Source organism: Phoenix dactylifera, chromosome 9 (genome assembly GCF_009389715.1).
Source record: "Phoenix dactylifera cultivar Barhee BC4 chromosome 9, palm_55x_up_171113_PBpolish2nd_filt_p, whole genome shotgun sequence".
NCBI lineage: Eukaryota > Viridiplantae > Streptophyta > Magnoliopsida > Arecales > Arecaceae > Phoenix > Phoenix dactylifera.
The window spans coordinates 21,957,184-21,969,614 of record NC_052400.1 but is presented as its reverse complement, the minus strand read 5'-3'; the positions used below and the strand labels follow the sequence as shown (position 1 = coordinate 21,969,614).

General features: G+C 41.9%; 1 protein-coding gene and 1 non-coding gene across 4 annotated transcripts; one reads left to right on the top strand and one right to left on the bottom strand.

Annotated features, from left to right (window-relative positions):
• The first annotated feature begins 4,539 nt into the window (after positions 1 to 4,539).
• LOC103704372 (protein PGR) lies at positions 4,540 to 9,263 on the top strand. Of its 3 annotated transcripts, XR_003385223.2 has the most exons (7): positions 4,540 to 4,831; positions 4,930 to 5,043; positions 6,331 to 6,553; positions 7,766 to 8,014; positions 8,198 to 8,316; positions 8,575 to 8,764; positions 8,927 to 9,263. XR_003385223.2 is itself a non-coding variant. In XM_008787631.4 (6 exons), exons 1-6 carry the CDS (start codon positions 4,686 to 4,688, stop codon positions 8,979 to 8,981), a joined length of 906 nt encoding a protein of 301 aa, XP_008785853.1. In that variant the 5' UTR covers positions 4,540 to 4,685; the 3' UTR covers positions 8,982 to 9,263. The 3 variants fall into 3 exon arrangements, 2 of the variants coding, with proteins under 2 accessions (XP_008785853.1, XP_008785862.1); XM_008787631.4 differs by lacking the exon at positions 8,575 to 8,764; XM_008787640.4 differs by lacking the exons at positions 8,575 to 8,764; positions 8,927 to 9,263 and having other exon boundaries at positions 8,198 to 8,409.
• Positions 9,156 to 11,168, bottom strand: LOC103704363. The gene is made up of 2 exons (XR_003385224.2): positions 10,849 to 11,168; positions 9,156 to 9,451 (listed from the first exon to the last, which is right to left on the bottom strand). It is a non-coding gene; the product is annotated as an uncharacterized LOC103704363 (transcript).
• Between the last annotated feature and the right edge of the window lie 1,263 nt (positions 11,169 to 12,431).

The following is a 12,431-nucleotide window of genomic DNA, read 5'->3' as shown; positions in this document are numbered from 1 at the left end:
CCAGAATGATGCGCTCTGCCCTCAACTTCCGTCTTGCATAGGAAATACCTTCTCATGCTATCCTGAGCTCCGCCCTGCAACTGTCAACCCATCAGTGCTTTGCCCTTCTGCAGCAATCAACTGAGTCAAGACTCCTGATCATAAAATCCACACATGCTCTATCTCCATCACCAGCAACACTACCATCGAAATTCATCTTGAGATGGTCAGAAGATGGGGGCGCCTAAGAGACAAAAACGGTCCTGGACACTATCAGCAAAGCGAGGGTCCCAGATATCCCTAGCCATCCTAGATGAAGTCGCCGTAGTGGCCTGAAGAGTGGCTCTCTCCACTACACTTATCAGCGGCACCTGCCTGTTTTTGAAAATTCGAGCGTTCTTGTCCAACCAAATGTGATTCGCCAATTAGGCACAAATGATTCTCCACTCCATCATCCTCGGGCTCCGCATGGCCTCTCTTATCTGGTGTAGGAGGTCATCAGTAGATCGGATGGCCTGGGGCCAAGAAAAGACAGCCCTGTTCTAGATCTATACGGGCCGCGGGCACCTTGAGATAAGAGGCTCTGAATTACATTTTTTAGGTAGCCTTTTTGCATTGTTTAATTTTGTAAGCCCATATCTGACTTGACTGAAGGTTGAGACTTTATATGGGATCAATTCTTATTGGGTTTTAACTTTGGGCGTCACTCACGTTTAAATCGAGTTCCAGTAAGCAGTAGATTCCAAATTGCGCGTGATCTTGGGCTCGTAGCTTCCTTCCTCCTACCATTCCACGGTCCAGGCCTTTGTAAAGTTTTCCTTATTCTTCATTATACTTATGGAATATTCTTACAAGATTCGTCATTCGTAACAAGTTTTTTTTCCGCTGATTTTTGAAATATCTTAGCATGAAAGTAAAAGCAAGCAATGTTCCACGGAACATCCCAGCCATGTTAAGATGGGAGAACTAATAAAGTGGAGTAGCAGAAAGCCCCCAAAGTTTGATGATTTTTATTTTTCAAAAAGCCAAAAACACATGGAGATGGTATGGCTAAGTTTTTGCAATCTTTTATCTTTTACTGTGATTAATGGTTAACCAAAGAATTTCAATAAATATCAATATCTATTTTATTAATATTATTTTCTCTGTCTATTTATAATTTTAATTTTTATTAAATTATATTTTGGATTTTTATGTTAGAAATTTGTTTTTCAAAACCGGAACAGCAAAATATTAGATCTTTTATATACGTATTTGCTCGTAAACTTTTACTGACGATATATATATATATATATATATATATATATTGCTAATGCGGATGGATCATACCTGACGGGAATGGATACATCCAATAAAGTCAAAAAATAGGATACCTCGGAGTGCCAAAGGCAACTCTCCATCACCAGTCCACAAGGTGCCTCCGGAGTGACAAGCTACATACGCAGCCACCCAATCCGCAGCACCATTGCCTTCACGGTAAATATGCTTGGCCTGAAAGGCCCATCCATCCATCGCCATAGCCCAAATGTCACGGAGTAAGGGATAGTCACTACCGCCACCCCTTGGACCCCTCGGATCCAACTGATGACGGTGGCTGAATCACTCTCCAGGATGATGGACCTAGCCTGTAAGACGCATCGGGCATGATGAAGGCCCGCCCAAGCTGTTCTCAGCTCCGCACTCAGAATCGAAGTGTCAAATAACTGACTACCACCGGCAGCCACAACCCTGGCAGACGGGTCTCGAATAACAAAATCCGCGCCTCCCCTCGTGCCACCATCCAGGACAGACCCATTAAATTTGACCTTGAGGAAACTTGGAGGTGGGGGGCTCTTAGGTGAAGAATACCGTACGAGATATTGCCGAAGCAGAGTGAGAACCCCAGATGTCCCGAGCTATCAAGATCCCTCCAACAAGGATGGTGTAACACAACTCTGCCGCCTGCATGCGAACACTCTCGACCACAAATCGTGGCGACATACGTCGTTCGCCGAAAGTACGAGCATTCCTGGCCAGCCAGATCTGGTAGGCCACTCAGCTCGCTCGAACAGTCTCCGGACGAAACACTGGGGACTCCGAGCCCTGACGCATGGCCTGTAAGAATAAGTCCCTACAGCGCTGCACCACCTGTGGGACTCCTGCCAGACGCCAAGTACCCCTATCCCATGTGCATCGAAACAGGGCATGGTCTACCGTCTCGGCCACACCGCAAACCCCACACTCCAATGGGATCCTCACACCTCGACCTTCAAATACAGCTCTCGTAGGAAGACGGTCCCAGACCACCTTCCTGAGGAACAACACGACCCTTGGGTGGAGCCCCAATCGCCAGATCCAGGCACAATTCGGGCCAGGCTCGTACTCCCGCCTAAGGATGCGGGAGAGATCGCCCATCCTGACCCTGGATCTGGTCGAGGAACTCCACACTCGTACATCTGGTCCACCACTCTGTGGTAAAGAGAGTGAGCGGACCCGCTCCGCCAGATGCTCCCCGAAGAAACGGGCCAACCGAATCTCATCCTAACCGGCCACCGCAGGGGTCATGAGATCACAGACATGTAGACCCTCCCCAGCCTCGACACTAACCGTAGTTGGCCAAAGCCGCAGAGGAAGGCCATCGACCCATGGGTCCCCAGCCACATCGATGCTCCGCCTGTCGCCTATCAGCCATCGGGTGTGACTCGACATCAGAGGCAAGTACCTCGCTATCTCACGCCATAGAAAAGAGCATCTCCGCCCTCCTTAGGCTCAGCCCTCCGGGCCTGCCCCCCCATAACGGATAGTCATGATCCGGCTCCAAAACCCCTGTGGCTCCAGGATGAAACAGGAAGCATGCCGGACAATGAGCAGCTCTCGTCTCTCCAGGAGAGATAGCACCCTTAGACCACCCTCCCTGAAAGGGAGGCATATACTCTTCCATTCCACCAGGTGCATCCCACGGCCCCCTCCATGTGAGCCCCATAAGAAGCCCCGAAGAAATCGCTCGATCTTCAGTAGAACTGATCTTAGCACCACTGTATTTGCCATAAGATAGATGGGCATGGAGCTCAATACAGATCGAATCAGCGTTACTCTGCCCATCATATACAGAGACGCTGCCCGCCAACCCTCTAGTCTACTCTGGACCCGTTGCACCAGCCCGGTGCACTCGGAAACTCGCAGTCTCCTACCCAAGATCGGAACACCCAGATAGGTCCAGGTCCCGTCCTGCTCGGGCATCTCCAGAATCCTCCGAATCCCCCGTTGAACCCTGAGTGACGTACTTGGGCTGAAGGAGATGGCGGATTTCTGGGCATTCACTCTCTGACTGGATATAGTGCAGTAGGCGGCCAAAACCCGCCTAATAGCCTGAGCATCCGCTACGCGAGCCCGAGTCAGGAGGAGGCAGTGATCGGCAAAGAGTAAATGTGATATCGGTGGGGCCCCTGGAGCTGGGACGTAAGCCTCCAGCTCTCCGGCGGCGCACGCAGCCCGCAGCGACTGAGACAAGACATCAGAAGAAATGATAAACAAGTACGGAGATAACGGGCATCCCTGCCGAAGCCCCATAGTAGATCTGAAAAATGGAGATGGAGAGCCGTTGACCAAGATAGAAAACCTCGGTCCTCGGACACACCCCAGAACCCACCCAATCCATGTCTCATGGAACCCAGACTCTCCAAAGCTACCCTAAGAAAACTCTACCTGATTCTATCATAAGCTCGTTCCATATCCAGCTTGACAACCATCAGGCTTCGCCGCTTCGAGGCCCGTCGAAGATCCTACATCATCTCTTGGGCCACCATGACCACCCTGCTCCTGACAGATAATATCAGAGAGGAAGGGCTTCATACGATCCATCAGTATTCTTGCCACAACTTTGTATAAAGTTGTGCACAAACTGATCGGCTAAAATGGCTCGGCTCGGCCGCGTCTTGACGCTTTGGTATAAGCGTGACAAATATGGCCTTCCAGTCGTCCGGCATCCCTGCCCGACTGAAAAAACACAAAACCGCTTCTACCACTGCAATCCGGACGATACCCCAATATCTCCGGAAGAGAAAGGTGGGAAGCCATCTGGACCAGGAGCCCTATCCTCACCCAATGCCCAGATAGCCTCACGCATCTTCCTCTCCGTTACTGGTCGAACCAACATAGCATTCTCAGCCATAACAATTTGGAAAAAATAATATTTTTCTAAAGGTAAGCAGAAAGCTATAAACACCGAGCCCATTCCCAATCCATCATGATGCAAAATTTAGAGCGTATCTAAAAACATAAAATTTCAAAAAGCCTTAAATTATAAATTATTATTATTATTACTACTATGACTGTTACTACTAATATTATTATTTTATTATTATCACTATTATTTTATATTTATTTTAATTTTTTTTTTTTCCAGTTGTTTCGGAAAATCGGAAACGAGAATGATCTAAACCCTACAAATGATAACACGTGGTCGATCGCGGGAGCGTCCGTACCCAAAAGTTTTTTTCTTTTTGCGCTTTAAAGTAATTTACTATTTTTACCCTACCTCTTTAAAAGTTTTTTCTTTGTTTTTTAAAAGGCCAAGGTCTCCCTCCGGTTCAAATTCCCTTCTACTTCCTTCCCAAGGAAACGGCAACGGAGGCTCCTCTCCTCTGAAAAAAAAACCCTAATTAATTTCTCCTATCGAAACGCCTAATCGATCTCGCCTTCGCGGGAGAAGACGCAGAGGGATAGAGATGGATAGTATCCAGATTCGCTTCGCCGTTTCGCTGGTAACCTCTTTCTTGCTTGCGGCCAGAGCCCTCAAGCGGAAGTCGGTCGATCTCTCCGGTGTTCTTGTCGGCATCCCGGTGATGGTGATCCACATGCTGGCCGGCTACAGGTTCGATTTTTTTTTTTCCAGTTCTTCTCTCTCTCCTCTTCTCTTTGTATCGGGATATGCTCCACTGCTCTGATCGTTCTCTGGGAATCTTTTCGAAGGTTTGCAGCTCTGCTTCTAGTCTTCTTCTTTACGTCATCCAAGTTGACGAGGCTTGGAGAGGAGAGGAAGAGGGACATTGATGCGGAGTTCAAAGAAGGAGGGCAGCGGAATTGGTGAGATTTAGCACCTTTCGGTATTCGTAATAGATTCCAGGACTTTCTCAAGCTTCTTTGAAAGAACTCTTTCTCCTCTTGATTTAAAGTTTTGTCTTTTACAGCATATTTATTATAGTTAGCTCGAACTCTGGCGGTCTATCTGATCACAAATAGAAAAAGGTCTTCTTGAGCTGCCAAGAAGATTTAACTCGTGACTCCAAATATGGACCTTAATTTGGTCTTTATTCTAAAGTTCGGCTCAGTCAGTTCAAGAGCGTTATACCGTTTACTGTATCACCAAGAACATCAGATAGGATTCGAGCTTTATAGGACTTTTTTTTTATAATTATTTTTTAAAGCCTACCTTTGATGTTTGGATTGAGTCCATTGTTTTATCATGTTGTTGGAGGATCTTTACAACTACAATCTGTTTGTTGTGTAATATTTTTATGCTTAAGCTGTAAAGCCTATTCCATGTTTGCTTTAAAGCTTAGCTCAGTTTCTTTTTTGAAAAATCTTCTTTTTTTAACCAGAATGGCGAGGTATGACTTGTCAAATATTTGTTCCTTTTTTTCCTGTACCATGTCAATGAACAGCAATTGAATTGTTACAGTTTCCGATTATATGAACAGAAAGAAATGATTTTTCTTGGAATTGATTATACTTTTATTCCTTTTCACCATTTGAGCATCAACATTTAATCAAGATGTTAGCTTGTTCTCTTTGTTGGTGATTAAGTGATAATTAATTATAGGGGTGATAATCACAAAGTTATCTAGTTTGTAATAGTATTATATGAAGTTTGATTGGTTTGTTTATGGCAGAATTATTTCAAAATAAGTGTCTGAAAGCATATCAAAACTATATATAAGTAGGGTAGTTTGGTTTTACAAATGTTAGGGTGAACATACCTATTGCCTTGCCAGAAAAGAATAATGTCTTTACCAATCTCGAGGTGATTTATTGAGTTTTTCCTATTTTTATCATAAAATAGCTAAAAATTCAAGACACCGGTATTCTTTGTTATGTATAAAATGAGGTGCCTATAAGGGTTTTATTCGGTATTTCTTTTTAAGAAAAGTATTTCTTGTAATGGTTCAAGGAGTTAAGTTTGAACAAGGCACTTGCAGACTTGGGTCTGTGCCCAAACACAAATAGCTGTGTCGAGTTCATATTGAAAGCCTTGGAACTTTGCTTACTGTTACTGACCATCCATAAATCATTGCAGCACATTGAAACAAAACAGAATTTCAAAGCAAATGTCTTACCACATCTTTTCTAATGGAGGCATGTCTGTCTTTGCAGGGCACAAGTTCTGGCAAATAGTGCAATTGCGGCAATTTTGGTAATCATATTTGCAGCAATAAATGGTGGGCAAGATAGGTGCTTGGACACAAAACAGTCAAGTCTCACGACTGGCCTTCTTGGTGGTATCATTGGTCATTATGCCTGTTGCAGTGGTGATACTTGGTCTTCAGAATTAGGAATGCTTAGCACTTCACAGCCACGACTAATTACAACCTTTAAGGTAAAAATCTTCGTGTGCCTAGAGACATCATTCCATGTACTGGGGTAACTAGTTTGACCTTACATTGATGTTCCTAAGATTTGCTTTAGCATAAGTAAGAATGGATGAAGAAACAACATATTTACTTTATGGTTATACCTCTTCTTGTCCGTCTGACTAGTGCCTATTTGATGACACAGCCAATCATCTGTTCTTTATATTGTTCTGTGGCTCTGTATATAATTGAATTGGATGGTAATGAATTAGACAAACAGTTCTCCCTCTTTGCCATCAATAAGAATTTGCATTCTTATCTGTTTTCATCAATAATTGAGCTTGATTAATGATCTAGAAGGTATATGGAAGATATTCCAACTCTTAACCAAGGTAGATCATGTCCTCATATGACTGCATTTCTGTTGGTTAGACAGGCTAATTATCTGGAATTCCTAAGTCATGATTTTAAATCCTTTTTTGAAGTTAGAAGTAATGATAATTTTATTTTCATCCAAGTGGATAGAAATTCTACAAGATTTTTAACTAATTGTTAAGATTCAAGTATGTTGCATTTGTAATCTCAAGCTTGCATTGTAGTGCACTGTGATTTTGGTGTATAACTAAATTGATCTAGCTGAAGTGTATGTTTATGTCCAAATATGTAATTTTGCATTTACTAACCCACTCCTGAACTATCAATCTGAGAACAGGAGAAATCCCATGACGTTTCTTTGGCATGCAACCAGATTGGCTATTTTGTTACAGCTAGTTTTATATAATCCATGTCAAGTAGCTATTATTCTACCATGTTCTACGACTACGATCGTTAGAATTTATTGCTTTGAGCTTATAGAAGGAAATCTTTTCTTTTCCTACTTAAGATGCCACCAAAATGCTCTTATTATCAAGATTTTAAATCCTGTGGGATGGCTATCTCTATTTTCTCATGGGATGGGAGACGCCACCATCTTGATCCATCTCGACACTTGGGATTTGGATGTCCCAGAACATGCCGATTGAGATGTTGGGATGATGGTGAGACGATCCCTTCCCGACACCTGGGAAGGTACCCCATCCTGGCATCTTGTAAGGTGTCCCATCAAGATTTGAAACCATGCTTGTTACTAAATATCTAGTTTTAATGATTGTATGACACCTAATAGCCGATACATTGTTTTTAAGTACTCAAAAGAGGACGAAGTTTTAGTAGTCATTTTTCGATTTCATTTTGATCAGACAGTCCGAAAGGGCACAAATGGTGGAGTCACTATAGATGGAACTTTAGCAGCTGCAGCAGCTGGCTTTGTTATCGGTCTGGCTTTTGTCCTTGTTGGGTTGCTTACAACAGAATGTGCTGGAGATGTGGCTTGGAGGCAGCTCCTGATAATACCTATAGCTTCAGCAGCAGGGCTTTGCGGAAGCATGATGGATTCGTTACTGGGTGCCACACTTCAGTTCAGTGGATATTGCACATTGCGCAAGAAGGTAACATGACACTTTGCAAATCATTCTGTTTTTGTTTAGGCCAATGAACTTGTGCTGTCAAAGATGCCACATACTTTTCAAGTCCATTGTCCAGATTCCTTAATTTCATATTAACATACTCCCTTAATATGTATAATTTTTCAAATTTTGTGATTATCTTGGAATATTATTCTTCTTGTGAAGGTGGTTGGAAAACAGGGACCAACTGTGATCAAGATCTCAGGAATGAACATTCTGGACAATAATGGGGTCAATGCAGTATCAGTATTGATAACTACACTACTTACCTCCATTACCTGCATGTATGTCTTCTAAGCACTTGGCCGGATGCTCTCATCCTTATTTATCACTCATTTGACAATAAGTGGTAGATCGTACCTATAGTTGTACCATAATAAGCAAATAGTTAGCCACTGTGCCTCTTTTTTTTTTTTTGGGGGGGGGGGGGGGGGGGGGGGGGTTGTGGTTGGGTCCTGTTTTTGTTTCAATTATTGCATATTGGTTTGATGTACTAACGTCAGGCTGCTAAACTCCTAAGACTACACTCATCTGTATTGCAGTATCAATGCAGCAGTTATGTGAATTTTCTGAAGGAATGTCCACTTCACTCTGCAATGCAACTTTGTGTGTCTGATAAGCAGAACTTCTAAAAACTTCTAAAAGATCTTCATTTACCTCCTCTGATAGTAACAGTTTAACACCTTTTGGAAAGCTTGGTTAGACTAGTGACTTCATCACATTATCAAAAAGGTAATGTAGATGGATGCCTTGCATGTTAATTTGCATTTCTTCTTATGCTAGTGCTGACATCCAATGTTGCATTCTTTTTTACCTAAAGGTGGCTGTATTTAACACGCCCTAGTATAGATACAAGCACTTAAATCCGAAACTAAATGTCATGAAATTGAACAGGATTGGAGAATTTAGCATGGTCAAGATAGACAGTGAGGCTCTTGGCACAAAATGAACAAAGATGGAAATGAGAGACCTGATGTCTAGTACCTCAAGCAGCGTAATCAATTCTGCATTCTCAAGCCCAGTTAACCCTTCAAGCGCAAAATTTGTATTTGATCCTCGCCTATAGAGGTTTGTACCTCTCTGCATGAGTTGAATTACAAAGAAAGAAATGATGCAGCAAAGCAATGCAAAGTACACACTAATATATTACGGGTTCTAGCATATATTCCAAAGGAACATAGTTGTTCACAGCATTCTTAGAGACGCAAAAACAATGTAAGCAAGTAGTCCACATCAGAGCTACATATTTTATTTTAGACAGAATACTTCAAACTCCAAATACAAAAGAGATATAGGGCATTCTGGTATTATGTTGTTCCACTTTCTTTTCTGCATGGTTAACTGCAGCAGCAGCAGAGGCAGTCTAGGCAGCACTCGCAGGTCTCATAGCAGCAGAAGCAGCAGCACAGTGCGAACAAGCTGCAAAGGAATTAGACAAGAAGAATGATTAAATCAATAAGTGAAATATATAAAATTTGGAAGGTAAAACCAGGAAGGCTAATCATACAGCTGCAGACATGACAAAAAATTGGTGAGGCTGATTCATCTCCAAATAAAATATGACATATCTTATCTTGCTACAGTTATGGAGGCTGTTATAAATTGACTATGCCTACGTAGTGTAGCGATACAGTTGAAGGCGAGTATATACACCCCCCTTGTGCATTAGTGTATGCTGTTTGTTTTTTGGAAATAGTTTGCATTTTATTAGTTTAGTGTAGTATTGTTTTCTTTCTTTCTTTCACCCCAGTGAGCGGGCACCTCTTTTTTTGTCCAGATGATTATATAATAAGTTTGATTATTTTTTACTATTATAATTTGTTCTTTTTTTCTCGATTCTATTTGGTGATCTTTGCAAACTTCTCAGAAATTCTTGAATAAATTTTGAGAAAAACAATAGAGACTATAGCAGAATATTGCTCATATTGAGAGAATCAATTTCCACAAGAGGTCCGTAATTTGTATGAATAAATATCCACAAGAGAGACTTCCAGGTTTGCCTCTATGATGCACGGTAAGAAAAGATCGCTTTCATTTACATACTTGGGTCTCGATGTTTTTGGTCCAGAAATCACGGACAATAAGTCAGACAAGTGACAGCGGTACCAGAAATCACGGGGACTCTGCGCACTGTCCTGCTTTGATTTATGCCTACAAATTAGAAAACCACAACGGTACCACTCCACACAAACCCGAAGCCTTCTCCAAGTTCTGACATCTTAAGCTCGTGTCAGGAGCGACCATGTCGTTAGTCCAAGAAAAATCCTGGTAGTTGCATGCAAAAGACAACAGTTTTTTTTTTTTTTTTAACATTCGAAGGGGCTAATCTTTACCCTATTTTTTAAAAAATCTATGTTTGGTATAAACCAATCAAAACGAAAGTTTTTTTTTTTGAAAATATCCAGAGGGATTGATCAGCGAATTAAGAATATTATTTTTACCTTAAAATAATCATTAGATTTATTGAGATATTTCACATTCTTAAGATACTAATTGATATGATCATACAGAGTTTCCCACACCACGGACCAAAGAAGGAACAGGAGTTGGCTTTCCTTCTTTTCTTTTCTGTTTAAGATACTTTCTATCATAATTCATCAACGACCCCAAAGCAATCCCATCCCAACTCTGACGCCGTATCCGCCCGAAAGCGTAAGAAAAAGAGTTTCTTCCTTCCTCCCGCTGGCACACCATCTCGAGGTGCCGAATTGAGTCCGAGCCAGAGAGAAAGCACCGTCCGATGTTCATCGGACGTCAGGCATCACCCAAGCCAAAAAATTCGAAAAAAGAACAAGAGAGAGAGAGAGAGAGAGAACCAGGCGTAGAGGCAGCCCTTGTCCTCGTTGCGCTTCTGGACGTGCTCGAAGTACGACATCTCCTGCAAGCTCGGCGGCGCGTCCATCTTCGCTCTCAGTTTCTTCTCTTCTTCTCTCTTCCACACGATATATAATTTATATCCCCAAAGTAATCAAACGAAGAGAGACAGAGAGAGCGATAGGAATTTTGCATCCAAAGGAAGGAAGGAAGGAAGGAAGGAAGGAAGGCTCCATCTGAATCTTTTTTTATTCGCAGTCTCTTTCCTATCTTTGTTCCTACCACCAACCCGGCCCAATTCCCCGTATCCGGTTTGATTAGGCCCAATAGAGACGATCTGGATTCCAACAAATAGAGGAAAAATAAGACGGATTTACCCTAACCGATGGGCGCATGCCGTGGATTGATGCGCCTCCAGAAAATTAAAAAGGTATTGCTGCAGGGCCCCCGCTGTTTCCAAACCTACTATTGCCGAGAAATAAATTATTTATTATTTATTTATATATATATATGTGTGTGTGTGTGTGTAATATAATAGAAGTTTATATTTGGTTGCGAAGTATGTAGGGCCTAGAACGACACCACGACCACCCACCTCTAAGATGCCCATCCTGTCATGTCCGGTGGATAAACTAGGGTGGCAAATGAAAGGATGACTGGTGGCAGTACTGTTTGGCACTTTCCTATTTAAGAGAAGTTAAGACAATTTTTAACAACACCTAAATCCATCAAAAAAATAATTTTCAGACAGCGAACACAGCGAAAATAGGGCTTTGGCCGTATCTTTCATGCAAAATGATGTCTCACCACTTTTGCGTTGAGATCTATAGAATGCATGATCTAGTAGCTAATGTGCCGTGAAAACTGTTCTTTTTCACAATTAATACAACTCGAGCTTATAAAAATATGTAATTTTTGCTATTCCTATAAGTTAGGGTCATGGACTTAGCTTCTCCTGCCAAGCCTAAATTTTTTCTTATTTGGTCATTTCAACCATCAAATTACATCATTCATGCTAAAAGTATTTTTAAATTTTTTTCGCACGTCGTATTATTTTAAATATCAAAATTATTACTCCTCCTATGGTCGCATCTTTCTATAAAAGAGAGAAAGTTTGGGTTTGATTTTTGCATGGCGTATCTCCAAAAATCCGGATATGGATAATTATAGTAGGTGTTAATTTTTCTCTCTCTCTTAAAATAAAATTTAGATTTAAAATTTCAGTATCCATGAGATGATCATGAAATTGAGAATGGGCAATAATATGTTTCCTAGGTGATGTTATTTGACATATCTCAAACAAGATTTGCGACTCCAACGTTCAGTGGATTATCTAGGAGTTGAGAATGGATATTTCCCCAAAAGAGTTGCCACTGGACCACCGGTTCCTCATTAAACTGAGGGACACGGTCCTAGATCTACTATTAGTTTGACTAATGTAATCGGATCTAAGGGTAACAAAGTGTTTCCCTTCATAAGCTGACTAATTTCTGTTGCGGGGCCCAAACGCATCACCAACAAGTTTTCCTGCATAATTGACTAATTACATGTGGCAAGAGGACATTGGTGTAATTTTCAGAATTGG

Bases quoted from the DNA above. Each gene is read 5' to 3' on its own strand.
- LOC103704372 (XM_008787631.4), top strand. From the start codon at position 4,686: ATGGATAGTATCCAGATTCGCTTCGCCGTTTCGCTGGTAACCTCTTTC. The intron at 5,044-6,330 runs GTGAGATTTAGC...CTGTCTTTGCAG, and splicing joins GAAGGAGGGCAGCGGAATTG to GGCACAAGTTCTGGCAAATA. The intron at 6,554-7,765 runs GTAAAAATCTTC...CATTTTGATCAG, and splicing joins GACTAATTACAACCTTTAAG to ACAGTCCGAAAGGGCACAAA.